The 21,842-nt window shown below is 35.9% G+C and overlaps 2 protein-coding genes across 2 annotated transcripts in view; one reads left to right on the forward strand and one right to left on the reverse strand.

The window, feature by feature from the left end:
- LOC128999579 (piwi-like protein Siwi) overlaps positions 1-10,962 on the reverse strand; it is a 57,807-nt gene extending 46,845 nt beyond the window's left edge. The window contains exons 1-2 of the mRNA XM_054426163.1: positions 10,825-10,962; positions 4,828-4,961 (exon numbers count right to left, since the gene is read on the reverse strand). Of these exons, the coding sequence (XP_054282138.1) occupies positions 4,828-4,959 (132 nt within the window). The 5' untranslated portion in view covers positions 4,960-4,961; positions 10,825-10,962. The remainder of the gene's footprint in view (positions 1-4,827; positions 4,962-10,824) is intronic.
- LOC129000484 (uncharacterized) lies at positions 8,368-9,300 on the forward strand. The gene has a single exon (XM_054427446.1). The coding sequence runs from the start codon at positions 8,368-8,370 to the stop codon at positions 9,298-9,300; it is 933 nt and encodes a 310-aa protein (XP_054283421.1).
- Positions 10,963-21,842: the final 10,880 nt, after the last annotated feature.

A 21,842-nucleotide genomic window follows, 5' to 3' on the forward strand; every position in this document is an offset into this window, starting at 1 on the left:
ACAAACTTGAGATACATGAGTGTTCCAGCTAAGAAGTCTATCAACAGTTAAACCAAGGAATTTTGTTTCCTTAACTTCATCAATAAAGGAATCATTAAGACAAACATTCTTTACCACAGACCCACTTTTCCTATTTGAAGCGGAAAAATTAATATATTTAGTTTTTTGTTTATTAAATAAAAGGTTTAGATAAGCTAAATGTTGTTGGATTGTGTATTAAGTTTTATAAAAGAATATATTTCTATATCATTTGCATGGTATCTGGATAGTTTTATTTTTACATCATCTGCATATAAAGTGATTTTACTTTGATCACTGAAATTAGCTAAGCTATTGATGTAACATAAAAAGAATAAAGGTACCAATATAGATCCTTGTGGTACACCATATTTCAACGGACTGTTACTGGAACGGCAAGATATAAGTTGATTGTTTACGTATTTCAGTTCAACAAAAGTAGTTTGATTACATAAATAAGATTTGATCCAATCATAAGCTTTATTTTTTATTCAAAAATTTGAAAGGATGAATACTTAATAATTTGGTATGACAAACACTATATCAAATGCCTTTCTGAGGTCGATGAAAATTCCTACGGTTTGCTCGCCTTTATCTATAGAATCAATGACTGATTCTATGAAATCTGTGCTTGCACTTATGACAGATTTGTTCTGTCTAAAGCCATGTTGCTCATTGGAAATAATCTCGTGAGACTCCAAGTATTTTGTCAATTGCTGTGCAACGACTCTCTCATACAATTTGGAAAAGGATGACAGTAAAGATAGCGGCCTGTAGTTAGAAGCAATTTGTGCATCTCCTAATTTAAAAAGTGGAGTGATTTTTGAGACTTTTAGTTTAGTAGGAAAAATGCCAAAAATGAAAGACGAGTTAATTACATGTGTTAATGGTTTCTTTAGAAAAACAGAGGCAAGTTTTATGATAGGCATAGGTATGTCGTCATATCCAGCAAAATATTTATTGTCAAATGATCTTAGTACACTCTCAAAGTCCTCTTCAGTAATAGCTTCAAAAATACTAATTTTGCTGTTAACTTTTTTGGTTTGTTGTAAGCCATTTGCAGATGACAATAGATTTGCATAAGGTACTATTTGAGATTCCACCAAGGTGGTATAATATTCATTAAATATAGAGGCAACATTTCAGGTTTATCAAATAACAATCCGGCATGTCTTAACTTGATATCATCATACTTTGTTTTATCTTTCTAGTTTCATTGCCAAATAACATTCCAAGTTGCTTTACAGATATTGCTTGAATTGCAATTAAGATTACTATAAAAATCTTTCTTAGTCTTAATAACCTGATCAGTGAAATCTTTTTTTCTTTCCTTTATTTAACTTTTTAATTTAACATCAGATTTATCTTGTCTAAGTTGATTGGTCAAACTAATCAGTTCCTTTTTAGCCATAAACAGATCAGATGTAAACCACTTATTTAGTATTATTATATACCCTACATTTTGTTTTAGGAAAACAAATATCAAAATAATAAAAGAAAATGTCAAAAAAAGTGTTAAATTTGGATTCAACTGTAGCATTATCATTGACTATAACAGAAAATAGTCTTCCCAAGTAATGTAAAAATTTGAAGCCAAAAAAGAGTGGTGCAATCTGTTGAGATGGTCACCAAAAGCGATAAATCAATCAGCTGTTTGCTATGATACTGCATTGATTTAAATTAATATTTAACCCAATACACTAGTAAACTCTGGTGAGATGGTCCTGAACTTCATCTATTTTCTTGGCTTCAAACTTTTATATCCCATGGGAAGTCTATTCTGTGTATAGTCAATGGCATTATACACATTATCCCAACTTTCTGTTGATAGCATAGGGTACTAAAGATTTTTTTTATTGTCATCATTGTATTTTCTTTTGAAATGTGTTATATAACTATTTTTGGTTACATCAGCCATGGTCAATAAACTTCAAGAACTTGTGCATCGTAATCAGAGAGAGCGGTTATCAGCCCAAACACCTATAATTTATTCTGAGGGATGTTAGTAATTATATTGTCAATTGCAGTTGCAGTGAAAATTTAAAAACGTACGTTTTCAGGAAAAGCACTTTGCAAATTTTTTCCCCTTTTTTCAAAACTTTTATTATTATTTTTATTTCATTAACATTTGAAGTTTCATAAAATGTCCATGGTAACGCAATATCTTTGGTAGTTTTTTTTTAAAAGAGCATCTTTAGTGGAAAAACACAAAATCCTGTCACGACCATAACGGACGTTTAAATGAATATTAAAAATGGTTAATATTATTTTTATAACTATGTTTTGCTATAAACTAATTTACTTTTATGACCATTATACAATAAAAAGGTCACTGAGCTTTTGGATATATTTGGTCTTCCTAGAAAAAAATAAATAATCTCAAAAAATTGAAAATAAGCCAATAAAATCTTTTTAAGTTTGTATAACTCCGAAAAAAACTTACCTGAGACCCGAAAAATCGTTATGTTTGTATAGAGGTGTGCTTCTTTTGTGTATAAAACAATGAAATATGACGATATTTTTATTTTTGAAATTTTTATAACCAATAGAAATTATAAACGTGATGGTCAGGGACAAGCGGTACCGTCGTGAATTGTCTGCAATAATCTAAATCTTTCTAAACAATCCTTCAATTATACTGTTGGTTATAATAAAAATATGTGTTTCAATTGAACTAAACTGTTCAATTTACAATTATATTAAAGTTATTGTCACGACCAAACACACTATAATCCATAAGGCTGAATTGGTCGTGAAAAAACCCGCGATGGTCGTGAAACTTTGGTCGTGAAATTACGTGTTATTTGGCTCTGTTCTGGCGGTAGCCCTGCACCTCATGTTCGAGGATACAAAGTGGACTTCTAGGTTAATCTAGCAATTGAAATATCTAATAAACAAAAATTAACACAATGTCTACCTCATCGAATGACTACGTACGGTCATGGACACACCAAAATTACAAAAAACACAATTTTTCCTTTATTAATCTTGTAATTCCTCCTTTCGACTCGAAACGCCCGGCACTACAATCCTGACGTACACCCCGAACTAGTCTCTAAAACCAACTGACTCCATCGACGCCAGGCTTGCCACTGTCGTGCTCCAAAGTTGAAAATTTTTCCCAAATGGTCGTGACGCCAAATCGAGGGACAGACTTATTTTGTCATGGTAGTCAGTTTGCAATGACAATAAAATTATAATATGCTCCTTTTATGTAAATTTAATAACCATAGATGGCATCAAAATATGGTTTTATATATTTCGGCATGAATAATTAGTCTCAAAACAGCGTGATAGTTGGAAAATGTACCCTAGGGACACGTCATGGTCGTGAATTTCGAGACTTTAAAAATACGAAAAAAATACCTAGAACATATTTAAAACCAAATAAATGTGTGTAACATGTTGCCCCCGCCCCCAAAAAATATTAAAACACATAATAATAAACTAAAAATCGAGTATCTACGAAGTAAAAGGCCAGGGACATGAAAATTTTAAATTTTCACTCAGTAGTGTCACATATCCTAGTGGGAAAATCAACCATGTATCTAAAACCATGGCTTCTTAATAAATTAGTAAATTCCCTAGTTACATTGTTGTTATATAAAATGTTTATGTTAAAATCTCCTGCCTTTATAATATAATCACATTTTTTATTAATACTTAAAACTAAAATATTCAATCTCTTTATAAAGTCAAAATCAGAACCAGGAGACCGATAGATCCCTATAACAATAAATGTGAATGAATTAAAGGTAAATTTAGCTGTACAGAACTCAGATATCTTGTCTTCACATAAATCGAACTTTGAATATGATTCTTAGACATAATCATAACTCCTCCCCTGGCAGAGGATTTCCTACAATAAGAGGCATTTATTGTGAAACCATCAATCTTAAAGCTAGTTATTTCATGGTCTTTAATATTATGCTCAGAGAGCTAAGGATAAACTTCAGACAATGTGACTTCCAACGATTCAAGTCTGTTTATAACTCATTTTGTATATTTTGATGAAAAATCTTTACTACATTGTGGTCAACTTTACCCAGACTATTGATAGAATTTTTTGGGGGGCCAAAACGTTTAAAACTATTTAGGTTATTGTTTAAATGATTACAAGTTTTTCCCAAAGTAAGATTAGGCAAATTAGCAGATTCATTACCGGTACCTTTGTCACCTTTATCAGATTTTGGATAAGAATACACTGCCCATTATCAAACACATCAGTCATGTTAGGTATTATTGGCCAGCAAACCGTAAATTTAAGTAACTTGCAAATTTATGGAGAAAGTGGCGCAAAATTGTTGTAACTACAAAATTTCTAAAAAAATGTTACATAATGATATATTAATTAAAATTCACAGAAACCCCTCGAATAACACCATTTTCAAGCACATTTCCCAGTTTTTTCACGACGGTTAGAATTGACACACAATTCCCGATTTTCCTGGGATGCCTGGTCGCTGAAACCCTGAACCTAGTTTAACCAAATGAAACAAACTAAGCATAATCAATAGCTCTTTCTCTAGTTATATAACTAAAGAGTAAATCACTAATCATGAAATTAACCCTAAAATAATGAAAAAAATGTCTACTATAATGGTTGTTCCTACTACATAATTTTCAAAGATATGATTGGTTTTCATACTCGCGATTATTCGAGCCTCACTTATCCAACCACCCCTCGCTCGGGTAAACAAAACACAACCTCATAGTCATAATGATTAAAATGACGAAAAAAGTTGATATTCAAGTGGAACAAAACTAATAACATTTAGAACTACTTGGATTTTGGCTACAATATCTTACTTGTGCTGGTCTGGGGGCCATCCCTGGGGGAGGGCCAGCATGGGCTGGTTGAGGTGCCGGTGGAGCCTGTTGAGTTGGAGTCTTTGCTCGACCTCGGGCACGCCCCCCTCGGGCTGCTGCTCGATCTGCCATTGCTGAAAAAATAACACAACTGTTTATAAAAGAAAACGCCAAGTAAATTTTATATAACTTTAAAACTAAGAAAGGATTCACAGTTTATTCAGTCATATTGGCATATATCTTCTATGTCACTGATTAGGACTCAATGGTCTAAGGCCTCGCAAAGGCAGTGATGTGGACCGGGTAAATACCTGATGAGAAGTTAAATAAAAATTAGGTATTTACAGTAGTCGCATTTAGTCTGGGCCCGCAGCCGCGCTATGGCACAGGGTGTAGGGGGGAGTGTTTATTGCTCATTTCTAAAAACATCTGTCCTACACGGCTCTGCGGTTGTTCAGCTGCCTTCATGGCTAGGCGTGGTGAAGGGGTGGGTGGAATGTACACAGGACGGCTAGTAGACGAAACCACAAGCACAGACTGCTTGCGCTTACTGAACCCAACGGTCATTTAAATAACCAAAATGATGGTATTCTTAATTTTTGACCCTTCTAACACTTTATGATGCTTTAATGAAGTGTTGGGAAAATCCTAGCTTAGTTTCTGAAAATTGCTAGCTGCCAACGATACACAAAGAGTAAGTAGTGTTCGCAAAACATCGAATGCCGCTCTGCCGAAGTGTCCGTGGCACCGAATCTCGGGTTGCCGAAGTGTTCGGGTGAAATCTGGATTAACACTTCATAACTTTTTTTAGAAATTGTTAGCGGAATGAGCTAGAAACTAATATAATATTGTTCGGGACAATATAGAGAATAGAATTATAGCAATAATAATCTTGTTGGCGATGTGTATAAAATGATAAATGTCTTAGTCGGACAAAAAAATTTTTTCCCCTAAAGGGAGACGTTGGTATTACTGCCGATGACATCATGATAGCTGATGTAGTCATAAATGAATATTCAGTTGTTGAGCTAGTGTTATTACGTTGCTTTAGAAGAAAAAATCTTTGTGATAGCCTATGTGTTAAGGTAAGGTTATAGGCCTAGTTCGGATTTTAGAAATCTTTAACAGTCTGTCCCGGTCAACCCCCCCAGTCCAGGTCTAGCCAGTTTAACGGTACTTTTTTTATGCGGTATCTAATGTTTTAACCGACATTCTTATGTCCTGAAACAGCGTAGCAGTAGCCTATGACTAGCAGTAGCTTACTGGACTTTCTAATGTTCTGTTCATTATTTTGCTGTACAATGTATTGTAATTTTTTTGTTTGACTAAAAGATTGAAAAAGCAGTGATTTTAAACATTACAGTTTTTATTACTAAACCAAGGGTAAAGACATAACAGAATTATAATGATTGCGCAATAACCTACTAAGTAGTAAGTACTAAGTACTTAATTGTATTTTTATGATTTGCAATTTATTACATTTAACATCCATTGAGTTTATTTGTTGGAAATAACTGTTTATGTCATTTTGGATTAACCGTGGTCTGTTCAAAATACAGTTTTACCAAGTTTTAATGTCAATAAACACGTTCCTCTGATAATCCGACCTTTTTGCTGTTCCGACCATGCTCCCGGTCCCATAGGGGAGGGATTAGCTTTCAGACATTTTAGTTGATAATAAGTTAAACCAATGTCTGGTAGGCATATTGTGAAGGTTTGGTTTTAGGCTTGGTTGGCAAGTAAAAGTATAACTATTATTCAATAAATTAAGATCAATATTTCGGCTAATGGCAGGGGATGTTGCTATGGGCTACTATCGATGCCAGTAAAATTACTTGGGTATTTCTTATCGATACTTTTATTACGATACTGCTGGTATCGTATCGGTTTCGGTTGTCCAATGTTTACATGGTATCGATACCAGGTCAGTATCGTATCGTATTGGAAGGAATATCTGAGACAAAAGGCCACGCTCATGCCTATTGAGCGGTTTTGTTTTTCAAGGCTGGAGCAACAGTGACCCAAAAAAGAAACAGACTTTCACCCAAATATATATTTTTTTTTTTGTCTATCTTGTCTAATGATGTGTGGTTTGAGTAATTTAATTATGATTCAATATTCATTCATAGTAGCCTACCTTATATGGTTATTGTTCAGTTTCCACAACTCACCTAAAACGCACTTAAAAACGTTCTTAAACTGTTCTTTGACATCAATACTACAACTCGCTTAAATAACTTTTTTGTCGCCGAGGCTTCCTTACTCGCTAAAATAATTAAACTCGCTAAAACATCGAGACAACAGGGTTTTTGTTATCAGCCATTATTCCTACTCACTAGGGGACAGAGTGGGAATCCGGGGTTTTGGGTGGGGGGAAAAAGTCGCTTAAACATCGAGACAAAAGGGTAATTTCATGGGAAGATGGGTAATTTGTACAACGAATATGGGATTTTTTTTAATTATGGGGGATAAAGTACCTAAAACGGGATAAAAATCAAAATTACTGGGGATAATATCCCTATTTTAGGGATTTTATGCACATATCAGGGATAAATGCAATGCCACGTCACTAGGTTTGTTGTCGCGTCGCTATTGGCCAATGATACGTCACTTGGGTTGTTGACGCTTCGCTATTGGCCACTGGTTATGAGTCAGCAAGGCAAAGAGTAATAATTCTCATCATACCAATGGGTTGTAGACTATGTAAAATAACCTCGGAAATACTTTATTTAGGCATGTGGGGAAGGGGAGACGGGGATTATGCGGGTTCGTGGCTGCAATAAGTGTTTTGAAGTTAGGTTAGATTAGTAAGGTAAAGTATAGGTTATAGTTGGCCGGGTTGTTTATTTATGTAAAATCTACAACGTTTTATCACTATTGGAACATTGGCTTAAACAACGAGGCTACGATTTCAAAAATGCTTGCATTTTTGAAATGGTACCGTTGTTTAAGCCAATGTTCCTATAGTGATAAAACGATGTAGATTTTACATAAATAAACAGCCCGGCCAACTATAACCTATACTTTAACTTCACTAATCTAACCTACCTTCAAAGGACTTAGTGCAGCCAAGAACCCGCATAATGTCCGGCCCCCTTCACCACATGTCTTTTCATATTTGTTGTATAATGAGTTTATACAGCAAGTTTGGTTAGGGTTGGTTAGTTTAGAATAGTTTCAATACAAAATACGAATATGAATACTATTACAGCAAGTCTGCATAAGTTTAGTTACTTAACAGCAGTTCTGTCATGGCCGCCTTAGAGGCGGCCGTAAAGGCGGCCGTGGTTCTGCTGTATAGTTTCACTTTAACCAGCGCTTGTCACTTCTGCTAAGTGGTTCGGGACGGTTGTGCTACATGGTAAAAGTTTTTGCGCTGCGATTTGGTGTACTAATAGGGAGTTTGCGGGATCACATAGCTATTTTGGAGGGGATTGCTGGTGAATCCTGAGGGTTTTGCGGGTGATTCCTGGGGTAATAAGCTGTAGTGCTTCGTCTTCGTTAAACCAGTTTTCGCCAGTTTTAGTAGGTTGTTCCGAGATGGCTGACGTAATCGAACCTCAGTGCGATTCTTGCGAAGTGAAGTTTTCGGACAGTGTGCGTAGATCGCGGACTGACATTGTCTTGTTTATGGTTAATCACGGTGTGATGAGCCGGGAAAGTGCTTGCACTCGATGTGGTAATTTGTGCCCGCTGGTCGTGGACGATCTTACTTTTCGTTGTCGGCGCCGGTTGTCGATCAACAAGAAGAGAAAGCGGCAGTGCTCATTCAACGTCTCCGCGCGGGCTGGTACCTTCCTAGAGAACTCTCATTTATCTGTTGAGCAGATATTTGTCTTCGTATCTATTTTTCTTCACCTGAAACCACCTCGTCAGGCCTTCATTCGTCGGGAGCTGGGGATTGCCAGCGCGACCATTGTTGATTGGTACTCGTTCACCCGGGAGGTGTACGTCAATCACATGGTGGACCGTTCGGAGAGGATCGGTGGACCGCAGGCGGTTGTGCAAATTGACGAGGCGAAGTTCGGACGGCGGAAATATAATCGCGGGCGAATTATAGAAGGACAGTGGGTGTTCGGTGGTATTGACGTGAACACGAAGAGGACCTTCCTTGTTCCTGTGGAATCAAGGGACTCTGCGACTTTGCTGGCATTGATTCGCGAGTGGATCCTTCCTGGCACAACAATCATCAGCGACTGCTGGCGGGCGTACGACTGTCTAGGCCAGGAGGGGTTCAGGCATCTTCAAGTCAACCACTCTGTGAACTTCGTTGATCCCGAGACTGGTGCTCACACGAACAATATTGAGCGTGTTTGGAGGGAGGTGCGGGCAACCATCCCCCGGTATGGGATTCGGAAAAAACACTTTGTGGGATATTTGGCCGAATTCCAATTCAAGCAACGATATTCGCCGCTTGAACGTATCCACCATTTTTTCAAAGCTGCTGGCCAGCTTTACCCTCCACAGCGCTGATGACGTCATCGACTGTTAGAAGGCATTGATTGCGTAAGTGTTTGTACGAGTTGTTTATTGTCAGTTAGGTTCTTAATTCACTTCCTGAAGTGTGGAATTGTGTAAATTGGTGTACTTATGATTTTTTGGACATACTTAGGAAATTAATATTTTCGGTCATATAATGACTTTTCCGCCCATCAGTAAAGTCCAAAACTTCATTAAATACACTTTTTACACAATTTCACACTTCAGGAAGTGCGTTTTAGGTGAGTTGGGGAAACTGAATTTTTACCGTACTGAATATTTTTTTTTGTTACCGATTAACTTAGAAGTCTGAAAATGAGAAACCCTTGCCGACAGACCGCCACCGCCCACCACCTTAGAAGTCTGAAAATGAGAAACCCTTGCCGACAGACCGCCACCGCCCACCACCACTGCTCGAGCGAACACCATTACCGCAACAATACGTTGTACAGCTATCGGTCTCGGTGGTGTAGTGGATAGCGCACAGGACTGATAATTCGAGGGTAGCCGGTTCGAAACTCACCAGAGGCATTAACTTTTTGACTAGATTTTTTTCATTATCAGCAAGTTTGGTTGGTTTGGTTAGGTTAATTTGTCCTGATATCTTAAAAAATAAAAAAGCTATTAAATATTTAGTAAGCGTCGATTTTTGTAAAAAACGCGTGTTTCGCTCAAACAAAAATGGCCGCAAAAAAAAAAATTTGAGAGAAAAAATTGCTTAACACTTGCATGTCAATTCTATTGATACAGTTAGGCTAACATTTTTATGAAAGTTTCATGAAAATTAAAAATGTGAAGCAACAAAAAATACTTATTCATTCTGTATGATTTGTAAGTTTAATGGATTGACCCCATATTATCAGTTCCATATATTTGCAAGAAAAAAAGTCTGAAGCAAACGACTAAAATAATAGTTTGGCCGTCCTAGGGTTAAATATTGATTTTTAATCAATAGCCTAAGTTTCTATAGGCTATTTATAATTTGATAGTTTCAATCGATAGGCTATTAGCGTAGCCTACTTAGTTGAAACTGTACCCGAATCGAGATAAGGGTTCGCCACGAGAAGAGGAAAGAGCCTAGTGATGAGGCACACGCTTTCACAATTGCCTAGATAGGTCTAACACCTAGGCTAGGCCTAGGGCGCAAGTATGTAAGTAGGGCCTATAGGTTCCTAACTTACTTAGGCCTACAGCAATTTGAAGTAACTTAGGCTCCCTATTATTGTGCAAACATGCCTAGATCATCTAGGTCCCCTAGATCACCTAGGACACCATCATCACCTAGATCATACTCTGCTGATATGATATAGGCCTAATTTACTGTCCGCAAGTACAACCAAACGTCTATGACACGTTATTAAGTGACCTACTTTGAACTTATGGCCTAGCCCATCCGATGTGGTTAAGACGATCACGAAATCCATTCAAGTAAATTATTATTATTTTAACCCCAAGTTTAAAGTATAAAAAATCACGAACATGACTTTAACAGCAAGTTGTAATCTATTAGTTACTTACCTACTAGGTTAGATGCTAATGGGATGGGTTGAGTTACGGTGACACACTATTGCTAAACGAGTAATCCGTTGAAGCGATGAGGAAACAAAATGGCGATTGACGATGGACATGGAATGGAGATGGCGAAGGCGAATGGCGAATGGCGGCGATAATGAAATTGTAACATTGTAACGCGTCGCTTGGAGTCTAGTCTACTCTACTTCCTCTCTCCAACTTCCTTTACTTCCGCTGAGATATTTTTTTCACAAGAGGGTTTTTTGTAGTTAAAGGTGGCCGTGGTTTTTTTTATGATATCAAGTGAGCTTTGTCTCTCCAACTTCCTGAGATATTTTCCTCTCACAGCAACAACTCTGTTGGTGAGCCACGGCCGCTTTAACTCCCGCTTTAACACTGGAGTTAAAGGCGGCCGTGGATAGACGCTGATAAAATAGTTTATTAATCTATGGCACTTGCCTTACAGACAGAGACTCAGACTGCTCCTCATTTTAGCGAATTTCCCATATAGGGAATAAGCTATTACCGTTGGTAGGTCTCATACTTATGAGGTAAGACTTGGATCCTGGACCGATTTACTTTTTCATGTTTGATGTCCTTAAAAGCCAAAAGCAACATTCCGTTGAAATTCATTATATAAATATATATATATTTGTATATGTGTGTGTGTCCATACGCACGATAACTTGAGTAATTTTTGTCCGATTTTAATGAAATTTGGTTTAAAGGTGTAAGCGAGATAAACTTGAATGAGTTCGCGATCGGACCATGGGAACGGGGTTTTACAGGGGGTTTTATGGGGTAAAAATTGGGTTTTATCATTTTTGACCCCCAAAACACAAAATTTCCCAATTTATCTCTAAACCACATTAAAGAGCTTAAAAAACAAATAATTTAACGGTTATTGGTAACGGAAAAAATTCAAAAAATTGTAAATAAAAAATTCCCTTGTTATTCTTATGGAGAATATTGAAAATGTTGTACAGTAGTTTGCTTGCTTATGGATATATTTTGATCAAATTTATTTATTCAATATTTATTTATTTAATTTTTTTTTTTATTTTGGGCAAATTTATTTATTTTATACTAAAGCTATTAATATTTTACTAAAAAAAACACTTTATTAGTTTCAGTCTCCTTGTGGCAGCAAACCTAGGTACTCGTTAAACCTGATGTTATTTAAATAGATTTAATTGAAAATCATTCGGATAAATAGAAATTCGCTTAGTCGGCAGGTTTGCTGCGGCGGGGGTATTTTAATAAGCTTTAGTTATATTATGTATAAGTATATATATATATATATATATATATATGTATATATATATGTATATATATATATACATATTATTAATACGTCCCTGTATTCTCAGTACATTCTTCTACATGTTTTAAAAGACGCAGACATTAAAAAAGGTATTACAAAGGAGCTTTGTGGTAGATTTCTCTGAGGTTTACCGAAGGTGCCAATAACTGTAGCATTTACCCTAAACCGTTTTGGGCCACTTTCCCCCTGTACATAGTATATGGAGAAAGTATTGGTTTGTCAAAATTTTTGAGTTTGAGTGGCCATAAAGCATTTTGGCCCCCCTGAACAAAAAAATGGTTTTGAAGTGATGTCTGTGGATGTGTTAACAGAGCTACAGACCACACCTGTCGTCCAATCTTGATGAAATTTGGTACGTAGATCAGGCTACTAAACCATTATATCTCCAGGCAATTATTTCATTTTTTCAAAATATTAATTATAAAGGGGATTTTTCCATAAAACCCATAAAATTACGGAAAAATCTGGTTTCCTCGAAAACGACCTAACTATTTTGGTATAAATTGAGTATGTTATAGTTGTACATTTTGAACCAAATGGTACGGATGCTATTTCCTTAGAAAGTATGGTTCAAAAGTTATTGTAACGCATGTTATTTCCCATAAAATAACAAAATTTCGTACTTAAGGAAAAAAGCCGGTTTTGTTTAAAAATGTATGTGTTATTATGGTTTTTATAATTTATTCTAAACAAGAATAGTAAAACCCCCATTGGTAACAATTACTTATCAAAGTTATTGCAAAACTGTTGTGATTTATCCCTATAGAATATCATTATTTTATAATTACACACACAAAAACACATGCACCACCGCTTACACATGAAAAAGGTTGTTCACAAGCTTATGGGAGAAAGTATGTGTAAGTTTGCTGATGCAATTATCTCTCACTGAGTGACAGGCAACTTAATACCATTGTCTGCCGCTTGCCGCGCTCCTCGTGTCTGGCTGTCTGCGGAGGGCAAAAACACTATTAGTTCAAATATATATAAATATAATATATATATATGTGAATGTGTGTCCGTGAAGGCGATAATTTGAGCAATTTTTTGTCGATTTTGATGAAATTTGGTTTCAAGGTGTAAGGCGGGATAAACCAGAATGAGTTCGCAAACCAGCATGATTGGAACGGGGTCTTACGGGGGGTTATGGGGTAAAAATTTGTTTTTAATTTTTGAACTTCGAAACACAACAAATTTTTAGACAAAAAGCCATTAAGAAAGTTTCGGTTGCAATTTTTTCCATGTTGCAGCACTGTTTTCTTAGACTATAGACTCTAGAGCTATAAACAAATAATTAATATCGCAAGTGATTTTGTAATTTGGTTATACAGGTGTATCAGAATTCGTGTCGGATATTTTATGGTATTGTTCCTGGCTAAGAAACGAATCCAAATATCATATTTAAATTGACCAGAAGTCCTTAGTTACTCACACAGCCAGTGTGAGTGTTTTTCGCTTATTGTTTTCTAAAAAATGGTAAGGGATACGAAATTGAAACTTTGCAAAAACATTTATGACAACTAGACAAAGCTACAAAAAAATTATGAACATTTTCAAAATTCATAAAACAAAATGGCGACCATTTTAAATTTTGTTTCTTAAATTACTCAAAAACCGTTGAGTTTACAAAAAAAAATTACAAGTTGTCAGTTCCTCTAACTTTTTACACTTCCTTTGAAAGTGTAGGTACTCTCAATGTATAGGTTAGAGGTAAGAGAGGTTAGAGGTTAGAGGAACTGACTACATTGAATAAACAATAACATCTTCAGACAAAATAAAATCAGCTGATTAGTTTGTAAACAAGTGTATTGATTTTCACCGCAGCTGATTAAAAAAAATAGCGTGTTAAGTGTGAATTTTAAAAACAGTAAATAGGTGTGCAATTTTTAAGCCATCCTAATGATTGATAAAAAAATACACTTTTGGGGGTATGTAATATTTTATTATTGTTTGGAGTAATATAAAATCGTTTAAAAATAAATTTCAAAGCGCAGACAGATGCATTGTTGTGGCAGACTTAGGCCACATGCACTACTTCTAACCTCCAGCTGTCAGTATTACCATAGATAAAATTTTAATCTATGGTATTACGGTATTACTAAAGCTGCCATATCTCAGTTAATATTCATCCAATCTTAAAGATTTAGGTGTCAATCGATTTTTAATTGAATTACTTTAAAAAAGTTATTCTTGTAAACTTTTTGTAAACTCAACGATTTTTGAGTAATTTAAGAAACAAAATTTTAAATGGCCGCCATTTTGTTTTATAAGTTTTTAAAAATGTTAATCATTTTTTGTAGCTTTGTCTAGTTGTCATAAATGTTTTTTGCAAAGTTTCAATTTCGTATCCCTTACCATTTTTTAGAAAACAATTAATATCGAAAAAAACAAAATGGTGGCTGTGTGAGTAACTAAAGACTTCCGGTCAATTTAAATATGATATTTGGGAGTGAAAATTTAAAAACGTACGTTTTCAGCAAAAGCACTTTGCAAATTATTTTCCCCTTTTTTCAAAACTTTTATTATTTTTTTTATTTCATTAACATTTGAAGTTTCATAAAATGTCCATGGTAACGCAATATGTTTGGTAGTTTCTTTTTAATAGAGCATCTTTAGTGGAAAAACAAAATCCTGTCACGACCATAACGGACGTTTAAATGCATATTAAAAATAGTTAATATTATTTTTATAACCATGTTTTGCTATAAACTAATTTACTTTTATGACCATCTATCTATACTATTATAAAAAAGAGGTGGTTGCTGTATGTGTGTATGGGAAAAGTAAACTCGAAAAATACTGGTCGGATTGGGCTGAAATTTGGCATGATGATAGCTCACATTCCCGATTAACATATAGGCATATTCTTATTTCAAAAATCCTTTCGGGCTCCGCCCCAGTGGCTCTGGAGTTTCCCATGTTAACCTTATGAGAAATGGAATTATTGAATCTTAACAGCTGTTTCAATTAAACAAGTTGGTTCTGTTCTATGATGTTCAATAGCATTAAAGTTACAAGGATTACCAACAGGGTGCAGCACTATTATTTCTTTTACATTTATGACAACAGCTAATTTGCAACCAAAAGGTGAGTGAGCGTAGCGAACGAACTTCAACCTGGAGGCGAGTTAGCGTAGCGAACGAGCTAACCTGAAGGCAAGTGAGCGCAGCGAACGAGCTCCAACCTAAAGGTGAGTGAGCGTAGCGAATAAACTTCAACCAGGACGTGATTGAGCCATGCGAACGAGATAATCTTGAAAATTAAGAAGTTAAACGGGGCTAAGCCCGCGGGTTACAGCTAGTTATACAATAAAAAGGTCACTGAGCTTTTGGTATATTTGGTCTTTCTAGAAAAAAATCAAAAAACTAAAATACCCCCGCCGCAGCAAACCTGCAGACTAAGCGAATTTCCATTTGACTGATTGGATTTACACTGAAATGTCTACTTAAAATTATAACATATTCTTGATTTAAATAGAATTAGCTTAACGAGTACTTAGGTTTGCTGCATCAGGGAGGGTAAAACAGTTTTTTTTTTGTAAAATTTGAATAGTTAGTAAAAAATAAAAACATTTTCCAAATTTGATCAAAATATGTTCACAAACAAGCAAACTACAACAGTTTACTTATTCTCCATAAGAATATCACGGGAATTTTAAATTTACAATTTTTTGGAATTTTCTCCGTGACCATTAGGCGCATAATAACACTTCAATATACTAAATTATTTGTTTTTTTAAGCTCTACAAAATGGTTTGGAAAGAAATTGCTAAATTTTATGTTTTTTGGGTCAAAAATGGGAAAAACCTATTTTTACCCCATAAAACCCCCCGTAAACCCCCGTTCCCATGGTCCGATCATGCTGGATCGCGAACTCGTTCGGATAAACGTACGTTTACACGTTTGTACCAAATTTCATCAAAATCGGATCATTTTTGCTCGAGTTATCGTGCTGACGGACACATATATATATATGAATTTGAACGGATGGTGTTTTTAGCCTCTAGGGACCTCAAAACGAAAAAAAAATCGGTCCCGCGTCCAGGTCTTACCATGAGTACTACGGTAATAGCTTTTTCCCTATATGGGAAATTCGCTAAAAATTGAAAAAAGCCAATAAAATCTTTTTAAGTTTGTATAACTCCGAAAAAACTTACCTGAGACCCGAAAAATCGTTATGTTTGTATAGAGGTGTGCTTCTTTTGTGTATAAAACATTGAAATATGACGATATTTTAATTTTTGAAATTTTTATGATAGAAATCATAAACGTGATGGACAGGGACAAGCGGTACGGTCGTGAATTGTCTGGAATAATCTAAATCTTTCCAAACAATCCTTCAATTATCCTGTTAGATATAATAAAAATATGTGTTTCAATTGCACTAAACTGTTCAATTTACAGTTATATTACAGTTATTGTCACGACCAAACACACTATAATCCATAAGGCTGGATTGGTCGTGAAAAAACCCGCGATGGTCGTGAAACTTTGGTCGTGAAATTACGAGTTATTTGGCTCTGTTCTGGCGGTAGCCCTGCACCTCATGTTTGAGGATACAAAGTGGACTTCTAGGTTAATCTATCAATTGAAATATCTTATAAACAAAAATTAACACCATGTCTACTTCATCGAATGACTACGTACGGTCATGGACACACCAAAATTACAAAAAACACAATCTTTCCTTTATTAATCTTGTAATTCCTCCTTTCAACTCGAAACGACCGGCACTACAATCCTGACGTACACCCCGAACTAGTCTCTAAAACCAACTGACTCCATCGACGCCAGGCTTGCCACTGTCGTGCTCCAAAGTTGAAAATGTTTCCCAAATGGTCTTGACGCCAAATCGAGGGACAGACTTATTTTGTCATGGTAGTCAGTTTGTAATGACAATAAAATTATAATATGCTCCTTTTTTGTAAGTTTAATAACCATTGATGACATAAAAATATGGCTTTATATATTTCGGCATGAATAATTAGTCTAAAAACAGCGTGAAAGTTGGAAAATGTACCCTAGGGACACGTCATGGTCGTGAATTTCGAGACTTAACACATAATAATAAACTACAAATCTAGTATCTACGAAGTAAAAGGCCAGGGACATGAAAACGTACGTTTTTAAATTTTCACTCTTGGATTTGTTTCTTACCCAGGAACAATACCCTAAAATATCCGACACGAATTCTGAAACACCCTGTATGGAGAAAATTCTAACCCTCCAAGTTCATACTGTACTTTATTACCCTCCCTGTAGCATTAACTGAGCAAACCTATGTACTCATTAAACCTAATATAATATAATAGGTTACGTACCTTATTCCGTCTTCAGTCTTAACTTAGTCAATGCTGGATGACTAGTTTCGGGAACAAAGTCCCATTATCAAATCCTTATTTAAAACATCAATTTAATATGGTCAAATATCCGACGTAAGTCTTCATCAATGTATACATGCAGGTTGACGACACATAAAGTTCACACTAGTCATCCAGCATTGACTAAGTTAAGACTGAAGACGGAATAAGGTACGTAACCTATTATATTATATTCAATTATCAGTCTTGGTGGCAAAGATGTTTAAACCTAATGTTATTGAGCGGAGCGAGCGAAGCTCTTATACGTCGACTCTTATGCATTTCGTAATACGCAAACTCCTCCTAGACGACTGAAACGATCGTTTTCAAATTTTGCATGGTGATTAAGGCCATATTGGTTAGTGCCAACATCTATATGGCGTTAAAAAAGTCTCTCAGGAATCCGCCCCAAAGTTCACCTGGGTATAAAAGTTTCTATGTAATCCTTATGGAAGCAGTATTTGACACATAAACAAAGACATATGATTAGCTGTTGACTGTTGAATGCAGTAGATAAAGAAATAGCGGATAATATTATTCCATAGATATTAGAACAGAAACGGCATGGATCATAAATATAATCAAATGACGACACTAGCTTGAGGTCCGTGACGTATGAAGTGGTGAAGGAAGTAGTAAAGGTGAGCAGTCTGGAGTGTGGAAACTGTTTATGATAATTAGATTAAGGTATCTGCATTCCTAAAATTCTATAGGAAGGTAGGAAAACAGGCCAGCGACGTAGGAAGTGGTGAAGGAAGCAGTAAAAACGAGCAGTCTGGAGTGTGGAAACTGTTTATGACAATTAGATTAAGGTATCTGCATTCCAAAAATTCTATTGGAGGGGAGGAAAACAGGTCCGCGACGTAGGAAGTGGTGATGAAAGCAGTAAAGGCGAGCAGTCTGGAGTGTGGAAACTGTTAATGACGATTAGATTAAAGTACTGTATATGCATTCCTCAAATTCTATGAGAAGGGAGGAAAACAGGCCAGCGACGTAGGAAGTGGTGAAGGAAGCAGTAAACCCGAGCAGTCTGGAGTGTGGAAACTGTTTATGACGATTAGATTAAGATATTTGCATTCCTAAAATTCTATGGGAAGGGAGGAAAACAGGTCCGCGACGTAGGAAGTGGTGAAGGAAGTAGTCAAGGCGAGCAGTCTGGAGTGTGGGAACTGTTTATGACGATTAGATTGAGGTATCTGCATTCCTGAAATTCTATAGGAAGGGAGGAAAACAGGTCCGAGTCGTAGGAAGTGGTAAAGGAAGTAGTTAAGGCGAGCTGTCCGGAGTTTGGGAACTGTTTATGACGAATAGATAAAGGTATATGCATTCCTTAAATTTTATAGGAAGGGAGGAAAACAGGTCTGCGACGTAGGAAGTGGTGAAGGAAGTTGTAAAGGCGAGCAGTCTGGAGTGTGGAAACTGTTTATGACGATTAGATTAAGGTATCTGTATTCCTAAAATTCTATGGGAAGGGAGGAAAACAGGTCCGCGACGTAGGAAGTGGTGAAGGAAGTAGTAAAGGCGAGCAGTCTGGAGTGTGGAAACCGTTTATGACGATTAGATTAAGTTATCTGCATTCCTAAAATTCTATGGGAAGGGAGGAAAAAAGGTCCGCGACGTAGGAAGTGGTGAAGGAAGTAGTCAAGGCGAGCTGTCCGGAGTGTGGGAACCGTTTATGACGATTAGATTGAGGTATCTGCATTCCTTAAATTTTATAGGAAGGGAGGAAAACAGGTCCGTGACGTAGGAAGTGGTGAAGGAAGTTGTAAAGGCGAGCTGTTCGGGGGGTGGGATCTGTTTGTGACCATTAGATTAAGGTATTTGCAATCCTGTGATGCTATGGGAAGGGAGGAAAACAGGTCCGCAACGTAGGAAGTGGTGAAGGAAGTAATCAAGGCAAGCTGTCCGGAGTGTGGGTACTGTTTAGGACGATTAGATTAAGGTAACTGCAATAAAAAATGCTACGGAAAGAGAGGGAAACAGGTCCGCGATGTAGGAAGTGGTGAAGGAAGTAGTAAAGGCGAGTTGTTCGGAGTGTGGGATCTGTTTATGACGATTAGATTTAGGAATCTACAATCTTAAAATTCTATGGGAGGAGAGGGAAACAGATCCGCGACGTAGGAAGAGCTGAAAGAAGTAGTAAGGTGAGCAGTGTGTGTGGAGAAACTGGAAACCGTTTGTAGCAGTTTAAATGTATCTGCAATGCTGAAATGCTTTGAGAAGGGATGGAAGCATTCCCACCACATAGGAAATGGTTAAAGAATTAAGTAGTAAAGGCTAGCAGTACGGAGTGTGGAAATGTTTGTGGCAATTAGATTAACGTATCTAAAATACTAAAATGCAATGAAAAGTGATGAACGTGGACCTGTACACGAGGTAGGAAGTGGCTTAGGAAGTAGTAAAGTATGAGCATCAGCAGTGTTAGATCCGTCTGTGGCAGTTAGATTAATGTATCTTCAATACTAAAATGCTATGAGAAGGGAAGGAAACAGGCCCCACGGCGTAGGAAGTGGTGAAGGAAGTAGTAAAGGCTGGCAGTGCAGAGTGCGGGAACCGTTTGGGCAGTTGGATAAATGAATCTGTAATACTTAAATGCTATGAGAAAGGAAGGAAACAGGTCTATGACGTAGTAAATGGTGAAGGAAGTAGTAAGGCTAGCAGTGCAGAGTGTGGGAACTGTCTTTGGCAATTACATTAATGTATCTGCAATCCTAAAATGCTATGGGAAGAGATGGAAACAGGTCCACGACGTAGGGTGTGGTGAAGGAAGTAGTAAAGCGGAGCTGTGTTGAGTTTGGGAATGGATTAATGCATCTGCAATGCTAAAATGCTACGGGAAGAGACTGTAGACTGTATGTTAAAATGATTACGAAGCACGAATCGATACATATTTTCGATACATGCAATCGTTTACAATTGAAATTTACAACTGAGTTGACAACACCTGATTTTTACTCCATAGAGGCTAAACACGATTTTTACTCCTTAAATATAAAAAAATGCTACTTTAGACCCGCAACGCATGCATTAAAAACTACTGTTTTTACTGCAGTATTACAAAAACAATATAATATGAAACCTTGATGACTCCGCTCAATTATGTGGATGCCTCTGCGAACGCCACCTAGTAGATTTAGATGAAAATAAAATCAGACAAATAGAATTTTGTTTAGTCTAAAGGTGCTTAGTCTGCAGAGGGTATTTTGACATTCAAGTTTTAGAATTCCAATAAAAAAAAAACAAAAAAACACCATTGACTTATTTCACAGGGAACATGAATTTATTGATTTAAAATGCAAATGCCATTTAAAAACGTCTTTTTCTTCTAAAACTACCCTAGTTGCAGTATGTTACACCTAGGAAAAGTGGCTTTGTATCCTGCAGCTCTCCTAATAGAGTAAATGTGTAGAATAATAAGATACACTGTATTAATAATGCATGAATAATGAGTCTTAATCTTTTATATTCCGAAAAGACCATTTTAAGAGTCTGTTAGTTTTCTTAAATTCAATTCTTACTAAATCTTTTAACCCTCTGGGTTACTTGTAAATGCAGAACAATTCTAATTATAATAAGCTTAGCAAATTTAGATTGATTAGAAACAAAGAAATAAAGGAAAGGAGAACATATTGCATACTCAACAGTTGTCTAATTAGTTTAGCTAAAAAATAAAATTCTAATACATTGGCAATCTGTCTAAATCTAAAGTCAGTGCTATTTTTAATGACCGGGTTAAAAAGTGAATTGCCAAAAATTACATGGGAAGGAAGTGGAATTGCTTAGATTACTGCTTTTCATTGTTTTATTTTAACTTGTCTAAGACCACATTGGGCCATTGGGCAAACAGCTTATTTTTTAAGTGCTCAATACATTAACTGAGCTTAAGTAAGCAACACAAAAACATATCCTTGTGATAATTTCTTTCACTGATCTGTTTATTTTCGCCATCACTAATATTACTGTACTTAATTCAAATAATAACACACAAAAATATTAAAAAATAAAAAAATTCTTATCTCAGTGAACACAAACCATATATTTCAAATAAATACAAAATAATTACATACATAGAAGAAAAATAATATCTCAATTATCCTTCCAAAACTTAAAAAGGGAAAACTTAATAGCAGTCTTAATATCTAAAATTGTGGGTACAAATATCAATAAAATTGTAATAATCAGTGTTAATAAATATGAATTCTACAAGTCTTTATAGTAAAAATACAGTTAATATGAGGCTATCAAAAACGCTTTCACATTCAAACACTTGAGGTTATAAAAAATAAAATAGTATATAGACATCCAATAAGCTAAAACAAATATTTCAATTAATTGACAACC

This window comes from Macrosteles quadrilineatus, unplaced genomic scaffold (genome assembly GCF_028750875.1).
Source record: "Macrosteles quadrilineatus isolate MER2022 unplaced genomic scaffold, UCM_ALF_1.0 Scaffold_8__2_contigs__length_117827958, whole genome shotgun sequence".
Taxonomy (NCBI): domain Eukaryota; kingdom Metazoa; phylum Arthropoda; class Insecta; order Hemiptera; family Cicadellidae; genus Macrosteles; species Macrosteles quadrilineatus.

Coding starts and splice junctions, on each gene's coding strand:
- LOC129000484 (XM_054427446.1), top strand. CDS start 8,368: ATGGCTGACGTAATCGAACCTCAGTGCGATTCTTGCGAAGTGAAGTTT.